The sequence below is a fragment of the Thamnophis sirtalis genome, unplaced genomic scaffold, assembly GCF_051295495.1.
Source record: "Thamnophis sirtalis isolate CommonGarterSnake01/CBP01778 unplaced genomic scaffold, rThaSir2_p1.2 scaffold_13, whole genome shotgun sequence".
Lineage (NCBI taxonomy): Eukaryota > Metazoa > Chordata > Lepidosauria > Squamata > Natricidae > Thamnophis > Thamnophis sirtalis.
In genome coordinates, this window is record NW_028261393.1 from 55547032 (window position 1) to 55569829 (window position 22798).

At 48.9% G+C, this 22798-nt stretch overlaps 1 protein-coding gene across 1 annotated transcript in view; it reads right to left on the bottom strand.

Moving 5' to 3' along the window:
* Positions 1-20787, bottom strand: part of GPC3 (glypican 3) — an 87486-nt gene extending 66699 nt beyond the window's left edge. Inside the window, exons 1-2 of the mRNA XM_087727112.1 lie at positions 20637-20787; positions 19920-20081 (exon numbers count right to left, since the gene is read on the bottom strand). Of these exons, the coding sequence (XP_087583238.1) occupies positions 19920-20081; positions 20637-20787 (313 nt within the window). The remainder of the gene's footprint in view (positions 1-19919; positions 20082-20636) is intronic.
* Positions 20788-22798: the final 2011 nt, after the last annotated feature.

Here is a 22798-nt window from a genome sequence, read left to right on the forward strand (position 1 = left end):
TGGATGCTTTGGAACGCGACCCGTCAAAAGGGCGAACGACAAAACCGCGCCCGACTAAACCGCGTCGCTGACGTCATCGACGCGGCGACAACAGCCAGCGCGGAGAAAGAAGGGCGCTTTAAATAGCGCGTTGAAAGAAAGCCGATTCAACTTAAGGTAAGGGTTAGGTTTAGGGTTAGGGTTAGGGTTAGGGTTAGGGTTAGGGTTAGGGTTAGGGTTAGGTTAAGGGTTAGGGTTAGGGTTAGCTTTAGGGTTAGGTTAAGGGTTAGGTTTAGGGTTAGGTTTAGGGTTAGGTTAAGGGTTAGGGTTAGGGTTAGGATTAGGTTAAGGGTTAGGGTTAGGGTTAGGTTTAGGGTTAGGTTTAGGGTTAGGTTAAGGGTTAGGGTTAGGGTTAGGGTTAGCTTTAGGGTTAGGTTAAGGGTTAGGTTAAGGGTTAGGTTTAGGGTTAGGTTAAGGGTTAGGTTAAGGGTTAGGGTTAGGGTTAGGTTTAGGGTTAGGTTAAGGGTTAGGGTTAGGGTTAGGGTTAGGGTTAGGGGTAGGGGTAGGGTTAGGATTAGGTTAAGGGTTAGGTTTAGGGTTAGGTTTAGGGTTAGGTTTAGGGTTAGGTTTAGGTTTAGGGGTTAAGTTTAGGTTTAGGGTTTACAGCGTGCTTCTGTCTCCGCGCTGTTGTCGCCCTGTTGATGACGTCAGCGACGCGGTTTAGTCGGGCGCAGTTTTGTCGTTCGCCCTTTTGTCGGTGAACCGCTTTGGAAAATAGCTTGACCCCCTCCTCTCTATCGTAGCCCCTCAAATATTGGAAGAATGCTATCCTGTCTCCCCTGGTCCTTCTCTTCACTGGTGCATGAAGGGGGACTTCCTGTGAATTACACCCAAGTGGCTTTGGATCAATTCTTAAGCGAAATACCGAGCGTGGCTCAACTGTTGGGAACCTCCTTTGCTTTCCGAGTTCCTTCAAGGACAAATATCTTATGGAGAAGCCGCCGGGGGAGCAAACCTCCCCTGGCCCTTTGAGCAGGTTCCCTGGTTAATGGAAGGGGTGGGCTTAATAAATTGCTTTGCCGGAACCTGCATTTCCAAGAAATGGTTCTCTGGGAAAAGCTGTCATCGCTAATGGGTCCAAGAGGTAATTGCCTCGAAAATCCAGCGGCCATTAGAAGCCGGCTTCTCTCAAGAAAGGCTGAATGTCCAAGGGGGATGAGAAAGCAGATGTTTGTACAATTCTCTCTTTTACACCGCGGTGTTTCTCAGTCTTGGTTACTTGAAAAAAGTCTAGACTTCAGCTCCCAGAATTCCTCAGCCAGCTGGCTGGGGAATTCTGGGAGTTGAAGTCCACATTTGCCAGCTGGGGAATTCTGGGTGTTCCACGCGTCTTCAATCGGCAAAGGTTGAGAAACACTGATGTAAGAGACTGTGGTGGCCACACCAGAAGCAACAGATGTGTACCAGCAGGAAATCTGCCAAAATATTAAAAGAGTTAAGGTCATCTGGTGAGGAAGAAGTTCTCAGCTTATGGCTACAATTGGCAGGCTCCATTACAGTCGTAAGTCGAGTTCCATCTGCATTGCGAGTGGATTCACACAACCCATTAAAACAGAAACCTGGCTTACAAAGGAGGGGGCTTGCATTCCTACGTGGAAGCTCATGAAAAGCCCGTCCGTGGACAGCTTGAAAATAGAAGCTACGGAAGCCACGGAAATGGCCATTGTGGCATATTCAACAAATCACCATTAATACGAATCCCAGCTTAACTTAATGGTAGAAGGCTGACAGCAATTTGGTCTCCAGCCTTGGCAACTGTTAAGACTTGTGGACTTCAATTCCCAGAATTCCCCAGTTGAGGAATTCCCAGCTGGGGAATTCTGGGATTTGAGGTCCACAAGTCTTAAAAGCTGCCACTTTTGGGCCCAATCGTGCTTCTGAGAAGTAGCTGAGATCAGACCACGATGGGTTTGCAACGTCGCCTCTTTCTCCTGCCAAGGTATATTTTGCTTCTGTCTGAGGGAGAGCGAAAGAGCCTTTGGAAAAAGCGAAAGCTTTTTGTTGAAAGTGTTGTTTCAGCACTTGGGCCCAGATGGTAACTCCGTCAGGGAGTTCACAGCGGCTCATCCTCTCAGCCCAATTTAATTGAATGCAGCCCGGAAGGAAACTTCGGCTTTTCATTATTTAGCAACAGACCTCCCATCACGTTCCAATTGCAACGAGGCCGGGAGGGGGAAAGCACTTAAAATCCGGTCCATTTAACACAGACACGGCCAGAATGAAAAACTCTGGGGAGAGTTTACGAGGCAGGTCTCGGAACATCCCATAATATATGCCTGCCTTTCTTTCTTTCTTTCTTTTAGAAGAAAAAAAAGTTTCTTCTAACAAATTACAACACTAATGTTCAGCATCAGTTCCTGCTCAGGACGTTATTTACAGAGAGAAAGAAGGAGAAGGAGGAGGGATAGATAGATAGATAGATAGATAGATAGATAGATAGATAGATGGGTGGGTGGGTGGGTGGGTGGGTGGGTGGGTGGGTGGGTGGGTGGATGGATGGATGGATGGATAGAGAGAGAGAGAGAGAGATAGGGATGGATGGATGGATAGATAGATAGATAGATAGATAGATAGATAGATAGATAGATAGATATAGAGAGATAGCAATAGAGATAGAGATAGAGAGATAGATAGAGGGATAGATAGATAGATAGATAGATAGATAGATAGATAGATAGATAGATAGATAGATAGATAGAGACAGACAGACAGACAGACAGACAGACAGACAGACAGATAGATGTAGATAGATAGATAGATAGATAGATAGATAGATAGATAGATAGATAGATAGATAGATAGATAGATAGGGAACACATCCCAGGCTCACATCCCAAACATTCCCCGCCCCTGAAGACATAGCAGTGGGAAGAGGGAGACCACTGGCTGAGCACTCAGCGAAAGCCTATTAAATACTTTGCAAGGCTCCAAGAGTTAAAGACCCCCAGACAGCAAACACCCCCCCCCTCCACTCCCTCCCTCCTTCCCTTCTCCCAGCAAGATAGAAATCTCAGGCTGGCTTTTAACATTTGGATTCCACCCCGAGACTTTATCTGCCAAACAGGCGAAGGAAGATGTTATCAGGGCTGGGGTCCCCTTTAGAAAGCTGCAAAGCACTCAGCTTCCCTCCCCCTCCCCCCCCCCCGCCACCCAGCGCCAAAGGGGTCATTAAGGAAACCGAGACCCTTCGGCATTTAAACACCAGGCTAATGGTTTCGCTTCTCTCAGCCCCCTGGGCTCACAGAGAGCCCCCCCCTTCCCCGCCCCTTTGCCAGGGGGCAGGGGAGAATTCAAGCAAAGGAGGAAAGGGGGATCAAAATGATTTCCCCCCCCCCAATAAATCCAGCTACAGATGAAAGTAGCTGCAGACCCCCTATACACACACACACACACGTTGCCATCTTGGAAATGCCCGGGTACCCCAGGGATTTGAGGTTGGGGGGTGGGTGGGGCCCATTTCGAAAGAATGCTATTGCCATGCCAAACGTTTATGCAAGCAAAATCCATTGAAATTCCTAAGACGACTCCCCCTCTAAAGGAAGCTGAGCCCGCCATGTTCAACTACACGACCTTAAACCATGTTTTGTTCAATCGTGGTGTGGCGAAATTTTGAAATGTGGCTCAGCAGGATATCCGCCATGGAAGCCAGTGCGTGAAGAGAATAAGAGAAGAGCAGAATTGGGCTGGATCTTCTAGTCCAACACCACCACCCTCGCTTAAGCAGGGAACCCTACACCAGGGGTGGCAAACCTTTTCGGCATCGAGTGACCAAACCAGAATGCCCACATGCGCCGGAGAACCAGAGCACTGGTTCCCCTCACACATATGTGTTCATCGTTCCCAACTCTAGTGGGCGGTGCTCATCTCCGTTTCAAAGCCGAAGAGCCAGCGCTGTCCGAAGACGTCTCCGTGGTCATGTGGCCAGCAGGACTCAACGCCGAAGGGGCACGGAATGTTGTTCCCTTCCCACCAAAGGTGGCTCCTATTTTTCTACTTGCATTTTTTACGTGCTTTCGAACTGCCAGTTTGGCCGAAGCTGGGACAAGTCACGGGAGCTCACTCCGTTACGCGGCGCTAGGGATTCGAACCGCTGAGTTGCCGACCGTTGTGATTGGCAAGTTCAGCGTCTTAGCCACCGAGCCAATGTCCCCTACAGACATTGTACCTCTCGACAAATATGGTTTTACTCCCATCCTGCGGGAGATGGAAATGGGCCGATACATGGGCATTTTTAGTCTTTATGTCTGAGAGCCGAAGTGGCGCAGTAGTTAAATGCAGCACTGCAGGCTACTTCAGCTGACTGCAGTTCTGCAGTTCGGCTGTTCAAATCTCACCGGCTCAGGGTTGACTCAGCCTTCCATCCTTCCGAGGTGGGTAAAATGAGGACCCGGATTGTTGTTGGGGGCAATATGCTGACTCTGTAAACCGCTTAGAGAGGGCTGAAAGCCCCATGAAGCGGTAGATAAGTCTAACTGCTATTGCTATTGCTATGGCTAATAATGGAGTTGCCTCCAGTAACCGTCCCATCAGCCACTGCCGCCTCCTTCCAGTTCCTTAGATTTCTTCTTACTACTTAGCTCCTCTTTTTAATCCAATTGAGAAGGTCATCAATTTCATGTTTCCTCGGCTCCCACTTTAAATCCATTATACCTGGCTACTTGTTAAATTGTCATTAACTGATGAAAAAGAAGACTATCGCTTGCTTTTCCGGGCACCGGATCAAAGATGTAGTAAATTGCTTTTTCAAATTATTGAGCCTTGGGAATCGTATTATACACACCCCGTCTCATTCTCTCACAGCCTCTCATTAGCCTGGGGTCGCAAGGCTTTTCTGTAGTGCTTGTCCACACATTTTTAGAAATGGCATCCATGGGGGTTTGGACAATAAACAAGGATGCAGCTCGTTGCCTTCTCTGACGAGGCCTGGGTGTCAGACCCACTGCCTTTGGACATGGATGCTCTACACTCAAACGCTGTCAAGCCAGAATGGGGATGAAAAAGCCCTGTCCAGTGTGATTAAAGGAAAGATTGATGCAAATGGAACTCTTGAATTTTTCTTTTTCTTAAAAAAGAGGCTTGCGAGAGTAATTGAAAAAGATGCATTCTTTTCTCGCGAGCAGAAATGAATTCGTTTCTCTCTGGACTGCCAGGCGAGATAATCAATCCCTAATTAGTTCCTGTTACCCCAATGCAAACCTCGTTAAAGCTCCTGTCACCTATTCATCTTTCCCCTCTCTTTTTTCTCCTTTTTTTTTTCTCCTTTTTCAAAAAGAAAAAAAACTGGAACCAAAGACAGAGGATAGGGGGGGGAAATAAAATCACAATTGGGGAAAGAGAAAGTGCCAACATAATTGGTTTTTTTTTCTTCCTGCCCAGCAAAAGCCAAGTTTCTGTTTTTCTTTGGAAATACCATTTACTTTGGGAAATGTCAGAAGGCAGAAGTGGAGGGAAATCAGAGACCGGCTCCCTATTAATGCTCCGTGACCCTTTTGAATTGCTTCTCCTTCGGAGGAAAAAAACGGACACGGGGTATTTCGGAGAGCAGAAAAAGGTCAGTCTCAAAACCAGGCTAAAAGCGTTGGTGCCCCCATGCCCATAATAACGCAGGCCCAGGGGCATCTTCTCCACCAACCTTAGGCATTTCGAAAGGAACAGGACTGTGGAAACGGAGTTTTAGTATTCCAAACGAGACCGAATATTCCCCCCGCAAAAAAAAAGCCATTCGCCAATCCTGAATTCACCCATCAGAGTTAGCCATAGTAGGGGACGCGGGGGGGCTCAGTGGCTAAGACGTCGAGCCTGTCGATCAGGAAGGTTGGCAGTTCGGCGGTTCGAATCCCAAGCGCCGCGTAACGGAGTGAGCTCCTGTTCCTTGTCCCAGCTTCTGCCAACCTAGCAGTTCGAAAGCACGTTAAAAAATGCAAGTAGAAAAATAGGAACCACGTTTGGTGGGGAAGGGAACCGCGTTCCGTGCGACTTCGGCGTTGAGTCATGCCGGCCACATGACCACGGAGACGTCTTCGGATAGAGCTGGCTCTTCGGCTTTGAAACGGAGATGAGCAGCGCCCCCTAGAGTCTCAGGAACGACTAGCAAGGGGAACCTTTATTTTTATCTAGCCATGGTTGATTGACGAAAGAATCCTGGGCTACAATCCCTGGTTAGAGCCAAGGTTTCTTCACCTTGAAACTCTGTAGAGAATCTCCTCCCTCCAGTCGTGGTTGTCTGGAAGGTGCTTTTTCAAGAGTCAACTGGACTTCCTTGTTTTTTTCCTTTTGAAGATGCTTCTCATCCAAGAAGCTTCTTCAGTCCTTCCATTCCCCACCATCCTGTCAGAGCTGAGGAAGCTTCTTAGATGCGAAGCGAAACTTCTTCAAAAGGAGAAAAAAACAAGGAAGGTCCATTTGCCACCTTAAAAAGCACCTTTGGGGCTTAACCTTGAAAGTTTGAAGATGTGTGGATTCCAACTCCCAGAATCCCCCAGACAGCAAGTCCCTGCCAAGGGACCAAGAAGCCAAATGTTGACCCTGGGACAGTGGTGGGTTTCAAAAAATTTTCGAACCTACTCTGTGGGTGTGGCCTCCTTTGTGGGAGTGGCTTGCCTGCCATGTGACCTGGTGGGAGTGGCTTGCTGGCCACGTGTTTTCTTTCGTTCTTTCTTTCTTTCTTTCTTTCTTTCTTTCTTTCTCTCTCTCTCTCTCTCTCTCTGTGTGTCTCTCTCTTTCCTTCTTTTTGTTTCTCTGTCCCTTTTTCCTTTTTTTCTTTCATCTCTCTCTCACTTTTTCTTTCTTTTTTCTTTCTTTCTTTATTTCTTTCTTCCTTTTTTTCTCTTTCTCTTTCTCTCTCTGTGTGAGTCTGTCTGTGTGTGTGTGTCAGTGGTGGGTTTCCAAAAAATTTGGAACCTCTTCTGTAGGTGTGGCCTGCTTTCTGGTGGAATCTCTTCTAACCGGTTTGGTAGATTTGATGAACCGGTTCTACCGAACTGGTGCAAACTGGTAGGAACCCACCTCTGCCCTGGGACTGTGGGGGAATGCTGCAACAGCCGTAAATGGGAGCATTGGTCACAAGTCCCTTATTTCATGCCCTTGCAACTATGAATGGTCATTAAGTGAATGGGTCGTAACTACCTGGAAACCGTGAACACCTGACACAATAGCAGTAGACTTATATACCGCTTCATAGGCCTTTCAGGCCTCTCTAAGCGGTTTACAGAGAGTCAGCATATCGCCCCCAACAATCTGGGTCCTCATTTTACCCACCTCGGAAGGATGGAAGGCTGAGTCAACCCTGAGCCTGTGAGATTTGAACCGCTGACCTGCTGATCTAGCAGTAGCCTGCAGTGCTGCATTTAACCACTGCGCCACCTTGGCTCTTGCCTGGCTCTCAGAAGCCCAGATTATTAGCCACAATCGTTCTGGCCCAAGGAAAAACTCCAATTTTTAGCCCTTTTTTAAAAAAGCCAGCAGGTGCAGGACGAGGGAAGAGATTGTTCCAGAACACGAGCAGTTTCCCCCCAAACATGTCACCTCTAAAAATCCGATCCCGGAGCAAAGCTGTTAAACAAACAGAAGAGAGTCTGCGCCTAATTGGCAAATAAATAGCCAAAGCTTGCCTATTGATATGTATTTATTTAAATGTATTCCCTCTGTTTGCATGCTTTCTTTCCCCTCAAAACGAGACCCCCGGTTAAGGCGGCTAACAGTGTTAAAGCAAAGACCAGCAAGGCAGAAATTCAAATGCAAACCACACGCGGCTAAATTAAAGCCCTAACTAACTGCGCGGTTCTATAAAGAGCGAAGGGTTAAAGACCGCCTTAAGCCGTAGTTTAATTTTAACCACAGTTTGGGGAAGGAAACCCAAGGGCTGGGCTCCCATCTCTCCGTGAACCGTGCAGCTTTTCTCTCTCTCTCTCTCTCTCTCTCTCTCTCTCTCTCTCTCTCTCTCTCTCTCTCTCTCTCTCTCTCTCTCTCTCACACACACACACACACACACACACACACACACACACACGGCTGCAGGAAGATTCCCCTTGCAACCCTCAGCCCAAAAACTGAGCAATCCAGGCTGCAGGAACTTATATTGGGATGTTTAAGCCGCGAATCTTGCAATTCCCAGCCCTAAAAATCTTGAGTACCCCTTGCAAAGGAGAGGGGGTCTTCTGGGGGTGGGGGGGAGATTATGGGCCACCCACCATCAGCTCCTGCCGCAGAGAAGGACCAGGGCCCTGCTTGATTAAAGGAAGGGCTGATAAGGGTTGAAATGTTTCTGGCCACAGCTTCCCTATCAAAGCACCTCTTGACCTCGGAGGGGGGGAGGGTCTCCAAGAGCCACGGATCTTGTCTCTCTCCGAAGGCTCTCAGGAAAAGCGATTTGGGGTTGAAGACAAAGGAAAAGCCACGTTGGCCGATGTCCATGGATCACATAAAAAATGGACCCAGACGGAGCACCAGAATCCTGGGACATTTGATGAATGCGTTGCCATGAAACCGCCTTCACAAATAGCAAGAGCACTCGGACTTATATACCGCTTCATTATGCTTTCCAGCCCTCTCTAAGCAGCTTACAGAGTCAGCCTATTGCGGCCCAATAATCTGGATTTTATCCACCTCGGAAGGATGGAAGGATGGGTCAACCTTGAGCCTTGTGAGGATCGAACTGCTGGCAGTGGGCAGAGTTAGCCTGCAATAGGGCACGCTAACCACTGTGCCACCACAGCCTTTCCTTCTTCCTTCCTTTCTTCGTTCCTCCCATCCATCCACCCATCCATCTCTCTATTCTCCCTCCCATTTCCTTCCTTCCTCCCATCCATTACATCCATCCATGCATTCATCTCTCTATTCTCCTTCCCATTTCTTTTCTCCTTCCCTCCCATCCATTACATCCATCCATTCTTTTCTCTATTCTCCATTTCCTTCCTTTCTCCCATCCATCTCTCTATTCTCCTTCCCATTTCCTTCCTCCCTCCCATCCATCCATCCTTTTCTCTATTCTCCCTATTTCTTTCCTCCCTCCCATCCATCCATTCATCCATCTCTCTATTCTCCTTCCCATTTCCTTTCTCCTTCCCTCCCATCCATTACATCCATCCATCCATCCTTTTCTCTATTCTCCATTTCCTTCCTTGCTTCTTTCCTTTCTCTCATCCATCTCTCTATTCTCCTTCCCATTTCCTTCCTCCCTCCCATCCATTACATCCATCCATCCTTTTCTCTATTCTCCCTATTTCCTTCCTTCCTCTTTCCCTCCTATCCATCCATCTCTCTATTCTCCTTCCCATTTCCTTCCTCCCTCCCTCCCATCCATTACATCCATTCATCCATCCTTTTCTCTATTCTCCCTATTTCCTTCCTTCCTCCCATCCCTCCATCCATCTCTCTATTCTCCTTCCCATTTCCTTCCTCCCTCTCTCCCATCCATTACATCCATTCATCTCTATTCTCCCTATTTCCTTCCTTCCTCCCATCCATCCATCTCTCTAGTCTCCTTCCCATTTCCTCCCTCCCTCCCATCCGTTACATCCATCCATCCTTTTGTCTATTCTCCCTAGTTCCTTCTTCCCTCCGTCCCTCCCTCCCTCCATACCTCCTTCCTTCCATCCTTCCTTCCTTCCTTCCGGATAATTTTATTTAAACCGGAGCCTTTTCAGCCAGAGATGCAAAGGTTGATCCTGACATTTGAAGGCTAAGGGTTGCCTGTTCTCACGGAGCTGCTAAGCCAAAAGCTGCATTTAATTTTGCAAGCAACTTCGAACCGGGAGGAGAAAAGCAAAAGGAAGCGGAGTAAGACTGGGGGGGGGGGGCTCATACTTTGCCCCACCAATCTCTTGCAAATCCGGCTGCAAAGGGGTAACAAAATTGCTGCAATAAATTGAGCCACGACAGCCATCGGAGGAAAACCATTTATCATAATCCAGGCTTTAGAAAACATACTTAAAAGTGGGGATTTGCAGTTGGAAACTCTAATCTTACAACCCGTTCCTCTCATCTCCTCCGTTTCAATTTGGTCCTGAATAAAAACTTAATGAATGCCTTCCGACACAGAGAGAAAGAGAGATGCTAGTTTAAAGACGGCAATTTGAAAACCCCGCCCGTCATTTAGAAACAGAACGGCAGGCAAGGAACTTGGAATTTTAATTCGGAAAAACGATCGCGAGCGAAGGCTACGCCTGTAACGTTCCCGTGGGTCGTCCATGAGGCCAATGTGGAGAAAAGACACGGACACGATCTTTCTCGGGATGGAGCGACCCAGATTGGGGGTCTGAGAGCCCCTTTTATTGAGATAGGACAAAGGCAGGAGGAGCAATAGCATGTGAGCAAAAACAGCCTGTAAAAGTACAATTTCTAATCTACTGCTCAGGGAAGTTCTGTCTATATATGGTCAAATCCTGGGCGTCATTGGTAGGGCACATCTCAGGATGTTATGTTATGTTATGAACTATCAGGATGTTATGGAGTTTTAGGAGTTTGTTTTCTCCTGTGTGGTTCAGCGTGGCTCTGCATGCCCCGTTATGAACTGGGCCATGGGTGACCCACACCTACACAAGGAATTATATTACAACATACGTCCAGATAGGATGGGCCATAAGCAGCGGTGAAATGCTACCGGTGCGCCTGAACCAGTAGCAAAAGCACCTCCCTTGGGTCTCCATCGGATGGATTTTGTTCCTTCCGCCACTGCTGGAGACGCTCTCCTTAATCAGAGGGCTTCCTTTCACATCGCCTTCGTTTAATACTGGGGTTCACAACCAGGGGTGCTCAAACCTCCTGGGGGTGGGGGGGTGAGACGATATTCTTGGGGGGTGGGGGTGCCAAAGCTTCAGTCTAGAAGTTTCAAAATGATAGTGCAGATGCATAATTCTATGCATGTAATTAAGGGATGCTCAGTGACTAAGATGTTGAGCTTGTCGATCAGAAAGCTCGGCAGTTCAGCAGTTCGAATCCCTAATAACCGAGTGAGCTCCCGTTATTCGTCCCAGCTTCTGGCAACCTAGCGGTTCGAAAGCACGTAAAAAATGCAAGTGGAAAAATATGGGCCACCTTTGGTGGGAAGGGAGCAGCGTTCCGTGCGCCTTCGGCATTGAGTCATGCCAGCCACATGACCACGGAGACGTCTTCGGACAGCGCTGGCTCTTCGGCTTTGAAACGGAGATGAGCACCATTCCCCCTAGAGTCAGAAACAACTAGCACATTTGCGCGAGGGGAACCTTTATCTTTATGCATCTCATTATTTACTTTTGTAAGGGGTAAGAGAATATATCCGAAGCGTTACGTAGAAATGCAGGATGTAGAAAAGGTTGGGAACCTTTGATTTAGTAAAAGCAGCTTGGAGTAATTTGAAGAAGTGGACTTGGAAAATGTTCCCAGGGGCACCAGAACCTCAAGCCTTGTTCTTCCTCCCCTCCCTCCAGGAGCTGCTTAATGGAGACAGGGAGATGGGCATGAAAAGCCCCCTAGCCAAAGACACACACCCCCCTTGGGGAAATCTGCACACTAAAAGTGCAAAGAGCAAAATGGTTCTGGCATATCGAAGGGGGTTGGGGGGGATGCAATAAAGCTGCAGAAATAAGAGTCTCAAAAGCAGTGCAGAGGAAGGTGGGCGTGGCTTCCCCACCCCTCATTCCATGCCCCCTCCTCTCCGGCAGGCAGAAACTACCCAGGCCCCTCTGGGCGATCCCTGCTCCCCTTCCCTTCTGGCATTCCAAGCATCCCTCAACAGCTTTGATTAGAGAGCCAGACGGAAGGTCAGCTGCCAATCCCTAGGCGGCTCCTGGCGCGCCTGCCAGCCGACCTCCAAGATATCTCTTCCAGGCTCCACCTTAGATAAACATGCACACACACAAAGAGAGGCACACACACACACACACACACACACACAAACACACCCTGCCCAGCCTGAGGGCCTGTGTGTTTTCACACAGGGGGCTGGCCCAAGGCTCCCTTTGCAGAAATGGCGGGGGGGGGGGCAGACTCGGGCTGGCTCATCCCTGGGGGTGGGCTAGGGGGGCTTAGTTTCTAAGTTTAATAGCAATAGCAGTTAGACTTATCTACCGCTTGATAGGGCTTTCAGCCCTCTCTAAGCGGTTTACAGAGTCAGCATATTGCCCCCAACAACAATCCGGGTCCTCATTTTACCCACCTCGGAAGGATGGAAGGCTGAGTCAACCTTGAGCCGGTGAGATTTGAACAGCCGAACTGCTGAACTGCAGTCAGCTGAAGTAGCCTGCAGTGCTGCATTTAACCACTGTGCCACCTCGGCTCTACACAGCAATAGCAGTTAGACTTATATACCGCTTCATAGGGCTTTCACCCCTCTCTAAGCGATTTACAGAGTCAGCATATTGCCCCCAACAATCCAGGTCCTCATTTTACCCACCTCAGAAGGATGGAAGGCTGAGTCAACCCTGAGCCGGTGAGATTAGAACCGCCGAACTGCAGAACTGCAGTCAGCTGAAGTAGCCTGCAGTGCTGCATTTAACCACTGCGCCACCTCGGCTCTCTAATAATAACATTTATATGCCGCCCAATCCCGTAGGACGCCGGGCGGCTTACAGTACAGAAATAAATAAATAAATAAATACAGGGAAAGAAAAGATAGATTTAAAAACAGCACACCATGCACTCCGTTCTAAATGGGGCTGGACCATATTTTGGGGTCAACAGCCCCAGGCCTGCCGGAACAGCCAGGTTTTAATGGCTTTCCGGAAGGCCGAGAGGGTGGGAAGGGTCCGGATCTCCGCGGGTAGATCATTCCACAGGGCCGGGGCAGCTACGGAGAAAGACCTCCCCCGAGTAGTCGCCAACCGGCATTGCCCGGTCGACGGTACCCGGAGGAGGCCCAATCTGTGAGATCTTATGGGTCGTTGGGAGGTATGTGGCAGGAGGCGGTCCCGCAGGTATCCAGGTCCTAAGCCATGTAGGGCTTTAAAGGTAACGACCAGCACCTTGAAGCGCGTTTGGAGACCGATGGGAAGCCAGTGCAGCTCGCGGAGGATGGGTGTAACATGGGTGTACCTAGGTACACCCGATATTAGCTGGACATGCAGAGTCTCCCTGGGAAGCTTCAGCGGGCAAGGGAACAAATGGCCCATCTGTTGCTGCAGGAGGGTCACCAGGAAAATGAAGAGGCACCAGAAAAGGACACCGGGCCCTTTAGAATCAGAAGAGTGCCAGAAGGGACCTTGGAGGTCCTCTAGTCCAACCCCCAGCTCAAGCAGGAGACCTTAGACCATGTCAGACAAGTGGCCGCCCTTAAAAAACCTCCAAGTCTGTGAATCACCTGCAACCAACAGGAAAAAAGGGCCAGTAAAAGTGGGCAGTTATACGATGACTCACTTTATAACCATTTTGACTCATGATCATAATTCTGGACGCCCTTATCGTCGTAAGTTGAGGACTACCTGTAGCTGTTGCCCCGTAATCAAGGGCATGGAAGGCAGGGCGGGAACTGATTGAACGGACTCATTTAAGAGTGGAAATGCATGGAAAGGGATGGGAGAGATTCAGCTTGGAAATAAGGAGGCATTTTCTGACAGCGATGGAACAGGAGTTGCCTTCGGAGGTTGTGGGAGCTCCATCCCTGGAGGCTTTCAAGAAGAGACTGGGCTGCCATTGGTCAGAAAGGGTGTAGGATCTCCTGCTTGGGCAGGGGTTGGACTAGATGACCTACAAGGTCCCTTCCAACTCTGTTATAGCAGTAGCAATAGCAGTTAGACTTATATACCGCTTCATAGGGCTTTCAGCCCTCTCTAAGCGGTTTACAGAGTCAGCATATCACCCCCAACAATCCGGGTCCTCATTTCACCCACCTCGGAAGGATGGAGGGCTGAGTCAACCTTGAGCCGGTGAGATTAGAACCGCTGAACTGCAGATAGCAGTCAGCTGAAGCGGCCTGCAGTGCTGCACCATAACCACTGCGCCACTTCGGCTGTTATTCTGTCCTGTTCTGGTGTCCAGCTGTTCCACTGGTTCATCGTCTTCGCCGTTAGGAAGTTTCTCCTTAATTCTCCAGCGTCGTTCAGAAAAGAGAAGCTGGAAAAATGAGGAGTGCCTGTATTTCTTGGAGACTTTTGAGCGTCAGACATAAAGAGGGAGGCTGGGTTTTACACACTGGGGGGGCCCTTCCAAGCACCCTCTTCAAGCCCCACCAAAGCCTGGCTTACGAGCTTGGTGTGGATTTGTTCCTTGTTGCTGAAGCCAATTTTGGAGGCCCTTTTCTTCTGAGCAGAGATTAATAGGACTCCTTCGGAGGCCCTGGCACCATTACATATGGCTGGCTGGAGCTTCCATCATTGGCAGGTGTCAGTAGGGTGAATAACGGCCTGAGTTTCGTCAGCAAGGACATGGAATGAGTGTGTATTGACAGCTTAATGGCTCAGGAAAAACTAATATCTCTCTCTCTCTCCCTCTCTCCCTCTCTCTCTCTCTCTCTTTCTCTCTGAAAACAGAAAGCAGGGGCTTTGAAAGCCAAGCCCATCACAGCAGCGTGTGTGTGTGTGTGTGTGTTTGTTTTATACCAATCCGTCTTGTCCTTGACTTGGTCGCCTTGCTATGCTTCCTTTCTGTTTACCAACTGTTTCTTCTTCTGCGTTTCTAAAATACGCAGGCACAGACAGAAGATAATTTATTTCCTCCTTTAATCCCTTTCAGCCCACAGAGCAAACACAGCGTTGGTGGAGGTGGCAGGGAAGGGAGAGCACACCAGCGGAGGAGGGGGCAGCCGAGAGAAAGGGTGGCAAGACCGCCTTTGGAAGGTAAGGCTCTCTACATGGGGCTACCCTTGAAAAGCGTTCGGAGACTGCAGCTAGCCCAGAATGCGGCCGCGCGAGCGATATTGGGTGTACCGAGGTACACCCACGTTACACCTATCCTCCGCGAGCTGCACTGGCTACCAATTGGTCTCCGGATGCAATTCAAGGTGTTGGTCATTACCTTTAAAGCCCTACATGGCTTAGGGCCAGCGTATCTGCGAGACCGCCTACTGCCACATACCTCCCAACGGCCGATAAGATCCCACAGATTGGGTTTCCTTCGGATGCTGTCAGCCGGACAGTGTCAGCTGGCGGGCTCCCGGAGGAGAGCCTTCTCTGTGGCTGCTCCGGCCCTTTGGAATCAGCTACCCCCAGAGATCCGGACCTTGCCCACTCTCATGGCCTTCAGGAAAGCTGTTAAAACCTGGCTGTTCCGGCAGGCCTGGGGCTGTTGACCTTGTTGAAAGGTCCAGCCCCGACTAGAACGAATCTGTGCTGTGAATTTTAAATTCACAGAGCCGAGGTGGGTTAGGGTGCAGTACTGCAGGCCACTTCAGCTGACTGCTATCTGCAGTTCAGTGGTTCTAATCTCACCGGCTCAAGGTTGACTCAGCCTTCCATCCTTCCGAGGTGGGTGAAATGAGGACCCGGGTTGTTGTTGGGGGCGATATGCTGACTCTGTAAACCGCTTAGAGGGGGCTGAAAGCCCTATGAAGCGGTATATAAGTCTAACTGCTAACTGCTAATTATTTTTTATTTTTATTTTTTTCCTTTTTCTTTTTCCTTCCGCTTTGTAAGCTGCCCAGAGTCCTGCGGGATTGGGCGGCCTATAAATTTAATAAATAATAATAAAATAAAAAAGGCGAAGTTTGCAGCTGCCTGGCGAAATCACTTTGGCGTTTGTTTGTTTTTAATAGCGTTTCCCCCAAGCACTCGGAATGTATTCAGACTTAAAACTGCCGAAGATAATTCTTGCCTTGAGAAGTAATTACAGAAAACAGGAGGTTGCTGCTGCTGAAGTAGTAAATACATTGCAGGAAGATGCCATTTGACTGGATGGGAATTGCCCGACTCTCTTTAAGCTATCCTCAAACAAACAGATGGCACTTCAGCCGCCCTGTTTCTTCCCCCTAATCTCTCCAAACCAGTTTGTGGCCCACCTGAAGTTCATCTCTGCTTCCATTCTCACAACACAGGCATTCAGGGTTCCTTCCAGCCGACCGAGGAGAGAGAGAGCAAAAAAACAACTTTCCGTTTGCATCTGGCCTTAAAATATTGTTAGTCTTGGAGGAACAAATCCTTCCACCCTCCTGTTACACAGAACACGGGAAAGCAAGCTATAGTTTTTTGCCTCTCTCCTCCCCAATTCTGTTTGTTTATTGGCTTACACTGCGTGCGTTTTTCTTACTATAAACAGAAAACGGAGGGAGGGAGAGCAGCTAAGCCACCTTTCCACCGAAAAGACCTGTGGAAAAAAAAAGAATCAGCTAGCAGGGAGGAAGAAGAGGAGAAGGGAGAAGCGAGGAGAGGGAGGGAAGGAGGAAGAAAGAGGAGGAAGTGAAGGTCGAGGAATTAACCAGCTCAGAAACCACTATAGTACACTGAAAACGGAGAGCAGCTAAGCCACCTTTCCACCAAAAAGACCTGTGGAAAAAAAAAGAATCGGCTAGCAGGGAGGAAGAGGAGGAGAAGCGAGAAGCGAGGAGAGGGAGGGAAGGAGGAAGAAAGAGGAGGAAGTGAAGGTCAAGGAATTAACCAGCTCAGAAACCACTATAGATTTATGCATCTTGACACAGCATATCATACAAACCTAACCAATTCCAATTTATAGATGAAAAGGGTTTAAGCAGATTAAGGCACAAAGCGGTGTATCAACAGAGACGATCTTGCTATTCCCTTTTTATTTCCTTTATTTTAGAACAGTGTTGTAAAATAAAGATGTCAGAATTCCAAGTAACACATCCATAGCAAACAGAACTATGAGGTAAGCAGTTTCCTGAAACAAGTTTATTGGCTATATCATATTGGCACAGACTGGTGAAAACCGACTCTAAAGAATTCCCACGATTTTCACCTAATTAGAAGTAGGCGGTTTCCCCCCTTTCTCAAAACAGTCACATGGTCCAATCAAGATGCTGTCTGGTTGCTTGGAAACTTCACTCCTCCTCTCTTCAGCCACCTGTGGGAATGTCCTTGGTTCTCAAGGGAAACTATTTTGTTTCGGCCACAAAACCCCAGCTATCTCTATTCCCCTCTCCCATTGTGGCCGCACTGAAGCCTCCAAGATGGCCTCAGTCAGGCTAGCTTAGAATAGAATAGAATAGAATTTTATTATTTGTATGCTGCCCTTCTCCGGGAGGACTCAGGGCGGCGAACAATTCAAAAGGGGGGAAAGGGGGAACATAAAAACGAAATACAAATATTAAAAATAGGCAACAGTCGCACAACCATACATGTCGAGAGGGGAGGGAACTCATCACCCCCAGGCCTGCCGGCAAAGCCAGGTTTTGACGGCTTTTCGGAAGGCCTGGAGAGAGGTGAGGGTCCGAATCCCAGCGGGGAGTTCATTCCAGAGGGCCGGGGCTGCCACAGAGAAGGCCCTCCCCCGGGTAATAGCCAGGTGGCATTGGCTGGTAGATGGCACCCGGAGGAGGCCAACCCTGTGAGATCTAATGGGTCTGTGGGAGGTAATTGGCAGCAGGCGGTCTCTCAACTTGAAGATGGGTGGGGAATTCTGGAAGCTGAAGTCCACCCATCTTCAAGCTGTCAAGGCTGAGAACCCGGCTTAACGGAAGACGCTCCCGACCTGTCACCTCAGAGATAAAACAGATGGAAGATCAAGGCACTCCACCAACTCTTCCTGGGTGGGTGGGTGAGTGGAGGGACCTTGGCCCAATCATCACCACCTCTGTGTCATTTAAACTGGAAGCTGTTTTTGCTGCACCACCACGAAATCGAAAAGGTCTTTGCTCGCCTGCTGAAAAACAGCTCTTGTCAGCCTGGCTACTTCCCCCCTCCTCCCTCCTTGCGTTTGATGCCACGTATGGAAATGTCACTGAGCCCATTCGTAAGACGCGCACGCATGCTGCGCCGGCCCCTTTCACAACTCATTCCAGGACGTTTCCATCAGCCCCACGCGGGGGCCGCTCGAGTGACGGGGCCAACTCACACCGATGCTCTCCTGCGCTAAATTGAATTTTCTCCCTGCTGAAGCTGCAGCAAACCTCTTTTTTGTTTTTTCCTGATGAGGAGCGGTGGGGAGAGTCGCTTGGCATTTAGCGAGATGCCGTCCAGGCGTGTCCATTACTGTGTTCACTTAGCAAACTTTATTAGATTATTAGATTTTTTTTTCCAGGCCCCGTGGCATTTCCAGGATTGCAGCAGCAAAACACCGCAAAATAAGAGGCTGGGGAGGAGTTGGGTTTGGTTCTCCATCTGCTACCGAGGACTCTCCCCCCACCCCTATATTTATATACAAAAACGTGCCGTTATTTTGGAAGTGGTCGGGTCAATTCTGAACCCACCATCCATATTTAACCGGGTTAAAATAGCCCTGAAATGCACCGGCAAAACCAGCTTCTGGACGGATTGTTAACCATAAAAGTCAAGTGTGTTTCTGCATCATATCGTGGCCTGAATTGCCTGCTTTTGATTCGCCCCGGATCTCTAGCCCGTAAACCACAGCTAAGCCCTGCGCCTAAAGCAGCCGCCCACAAACCGTGATTAAGACACAGTTCAACGCAATGCACAAATGTTTCCACCCTGGGAGTTGAGCCGCGTTCCCTGACACTCAAGGAGGGAAGTGGGAGACGCTAACGGGATACCATTTGCAAAACAACCAGCGAACCTCACTCCGTTTTGATCCGTAATGATCCGTAAGACGCTGAGGGGGGAGGGTTGCGGCTATTTTTACTACCGGTTGCAACCCGCACACGTGTCAGGCGGACGCTCATGCATGCACAGAACAATTTACAGCGAACGGCGCACGCGCAGTCACTAAAATCCAAAATGTTGGTGGCCCAGCGGCAGCGGGGGGACCGGTTTGGGGGGGTGGGGAAGGTGGCGGGCCTGGGTCGCTGATGGTTCCTGGACCCAGCCTGAATTCCACTACGAGTTCAGCCGAACTGGGAGCAACCCACCTCTGGTAAGACAGGAGGAAGATCTGCAGGCTAGGCTGCGGTTAGAGAAGAGACAGCTGAACTCCCGGAAGAAAAATGGGTGTGGCGAGCATCAGAAGAGACCCTCCCTAGTTTCTTGAGTGGTGAAGACAAGGGGAGGGGGGAAGAGAAGTGCCTTCACACTTGCAAGACTGAGGTCAGCTTATGAGACAGCTGTCAGATGCTGCTTCATTTAATAATCAGGAAAGAAACCACTCAACTCCATTTGTTTGAAATCAAGTGTACTTTTACTAATTACAAACGAATAGTAGCAAAGCAAAGCTGAATCTGGTTAATTAGGCGCGAAAGCAAAGAATATCAGGTTTACTAATTACAAACGACCAGTAGCGAAGCAAAGCTGAATCTGGTTAATTGGGCGTGAAAGCAAAGAATATCAGGTATAGTTCAATCCCCTCCCCTTGGCACCCCAGTCCATAGTCCAAATTATAATTCACCCAACTGTCAGGTGGGAGATATCTTCAAAAAAACATCATCAGGGTGGAATGCTGGACAGTTAACCTTGGCGGGAAACTCCCTTCCTCCACATGCGCAATGAGATGGTCAAGACAGCATCTAGAATATTCCTCCAGCACATAATGATTCCCCTCCCAAATACCATGCGCCCCCCCCTCCCCGTTTTAATGGCAGCCGAAGTAGCAGCAAGGCAGAGGCTGACGGCAGCTCCGACAAGAAACACCCTTGGAGGCACCAGCCATAATTTTATTGTAAAGTTAATTAAAGGAACCTTTGCGAATTTTCAAGACACGCCTTCCCCACATCGGAGACTTTAGCTGCCGTTCCTTCTGCAGGCTCCACTATCTCTTGTCTGACCATTGCCTCATCAGCGGCTCTTTCTCCTGTCTCCCAAGTCATTCCCACGTTGTCCCACCCAGCAACACAACCGAAGGACCCCCACCCACCCTGCCACCCTCCGAGCTCCCCCCCCCCCCCGGGGCATGAAGCCTCTCCGCACACCCACCTTGGAAAATGGCCGCGTTCTGCATGATGAGGAATTTCAAATCCATGCTGGCCGTCTGGAGAATCTGCTCCATGTTGGAGCGAGCCAAGCCTTGGTATCGTTCCTCCATCTTGCGGGAGCAACAGGTGAGAGCTTTGGGGATGCATATTTGCAAATCTGACCCTGTAAAGACAGAGACCAGGGAGGGGGGTTAGCATGTACTTTTGGGACAGGGGGAATTCTCTTCCAATCTGGCAACACTTTCGTGGGAGAGTGAGAGAGCTGAAACTTCTTGTTCTGACCAAGGCTTCCCAAGAGCCTGAAGCAAACTCCTGGTCCCGACAAAAACCCCTTTTATTAATTTCCTGTGAATTCCTCCCATTCACCTCCAGCAAAGTCTTTCAAAGGAGGATTTACAGTCACAGACCTTATCTGGCTTGGAGAGCTGCCAGGCCGAGATCTGCAAAACTTGGCAAGGAGTCTCGGAGAGTCACGAACCAATGAAGGGAACTAATTGTCTCCTGCAAACTCCACTCCCCTTTCGCTCCTCTTTGATTTCCTCTGGGAGGGGACAACACTTCTAGCAAGAGTAAAGTTACAGAGTCTTGCTCCAGGTCACCTCAAATCTCCAGAAGTTGTCCTGCTCCCTCTTGCCCAGCAGCTTCAGACAAGATTCCTTTTGAATTGCTCCAATCTATTGCTAGCGCTGGGCCAAGAGAAGGAAAAGGCTGGAGGCACCAGTAAGCCAGCCAAAAGACACCCCCTTTTCCCTCTTCAGCGTTTTATCCAATTCAGAAAACTCTCCAGAGAGAACTCGAGCACCAAGGTAATCCCTTTGTTTAATGGTCCTTCTTAAAATTGCTCTGTCTTCCTGTTGGAAGGAAGACATTTGGGAGAAGGGAGGGCGGCTGCGGAACATGATCCTGAATCCCCCGGACTCATTCATCCCAGACCTTCTCAGATAACCCAGGGCCATGAAACAGAGGGAGAAGGGGGGGGAGGAAGGGAGGAAGGAAAGAAGGAAAGAAGGAAGGAAAGGAAGGGAGTGGGGAGGAAGGGAAGAAGGAAGAAGAGAAAGGAAGAGAGTGAAGGGTGGGAGGGAGAAAGGAAGAAAGGAAGGAAATGGGGGGAGAATAGAGAAAAGGATGAATGGAAGGATGGATAGATGATGGGAGGGAGGGAGGAAGCAAGGAAGGAAATAGGAGAGAAAATAGAGAAAGGATGGATGGATGAATGGATGGAAGGGAGGGAGGAAGGGAGGAAGGACATAGGAGAGAAAATAGAGAAAGGATGGATGGATGGATGGATGGATGGATGGATGGATGGAAGGGAGGGAGGAAGGACATAGGAGAGAAAATAGAGAAAGGATGGATGGATGGATGGATGGATGGATGGATGGATGGGAGAGAGAAAGGGAGGAAGGAAGGGCTGTGGTGGCACAGTGGTTAGAGTGCAGTATTGTAGGTTAGATAGGTAGGTGGATGGATGGATGGATGGATGGATGGGAGGGAGAGAGGGAGGAAGGGAGGAAGGAAGGAAGGAAGGAAGGAAGGAAAGAAAGAAAGAAAGAAAGAAAGAAAGAAAGAAAGAAAGAAAGAAAGAAAGAAAGAAAGAAAGAAAGAAAGAAAGAAAGAAAGAAATAGGAGGGAGAATAGAGAAAGGATGGATGGATGGGAGGGAGAGAGGGAAGAAGGAAGGAAGGAAGGAAAGAAAGAAAGAAAGAAAGAAATAGGAGGGAGAATAGAGAAAGGATGGATGAGAGGGAGGGAGAGAGGGAGGAAGGGAGGAAGGAAAGAAGGAAAGAAAGAAAAAAAGAAAGAAAGAAATAGGAGGGAGAATAGAGAAAGGATGGATGGAGGGGAGGGAGGGAGAGAGGGAAGAAGGAAGGAAGTAGGAGGGACAATAGAGAAAAAGATGAATGTATAGATGGATGGATGGATCAATGGAAGGATCAATGGAAGGAAGGAAGGATGTTTTTTATGGTGATTGTTAAGTGAATCACCACAGTTGCTAAGCTTAATGATTTTAAAACTGAGAAAGAGAGAAAGCTGAACACAATCGCCATCTCTGTTCCCCGCAGGGTAGTTGAGAACCAGATCAAGGAGAGAGCCAACGGCCTTCAGGCAGATCCCAACCCCCCAAGAATCTTCTGCTGAACCATCCCCAGGACCCAAAGGAGGAGGAGGAGGAGGAGGAGGAGGAGGAGGAGGAGGAGGAGGAGGAGGAGGAGGAGGAGGAGGAGGATGATGATGATGATGATGATTCTTGGCTGGCTCTGGATAAGCCAACATGAGACCAAAGAGGCAGCTTCTCCCAATATCCATCCATAAAAGCCGAGCAACTTCTAATTTGCAAGGGTCTACAGCTCCCATTCTATTTTAATTACGTACATAAATACATAAACAGACTTCCCGAAACTGCGAGGGGGAAAAAAGAAGAGGAGGGAAGGGAAGAAGGAGGGGAGAAGGACTTGCAAAAACCGCGCTTCGGAAACGTTGTTAAAATTAATCCCACGGCCAAGAATAGGAACCGCAAACGGTCGCTTAGAGCAGTGTTTCCCAACCTTGGCAACTTGAAGATGTCCGGACTTCAACTCCCAGAATTCCCCAGCCAGCATTCGCTGGCTGGGGAATTCTGGGAGTTGAAGTCCAGACATCTTCAAGTTGCCAAGGTTGGGAAACACTGGCTTAGAGGAAAGGAGCCGCCTGGAGCAAGTTCCCACCGTTTCGAGAGTTCCAGAGCAAGCAGCATTTTATTTTATTTTATTTTTTTCCGCTATCAAGAGAGCAACTTACGGTCTTGAAATAATTGCGAGCCGAAAACTCAATTACCCAGCAAACCAGAAGACCCGAAAACTGCTGAGCAAAAGGAGGAGAGAGGCGGCAGGAAGAGGATCGCTT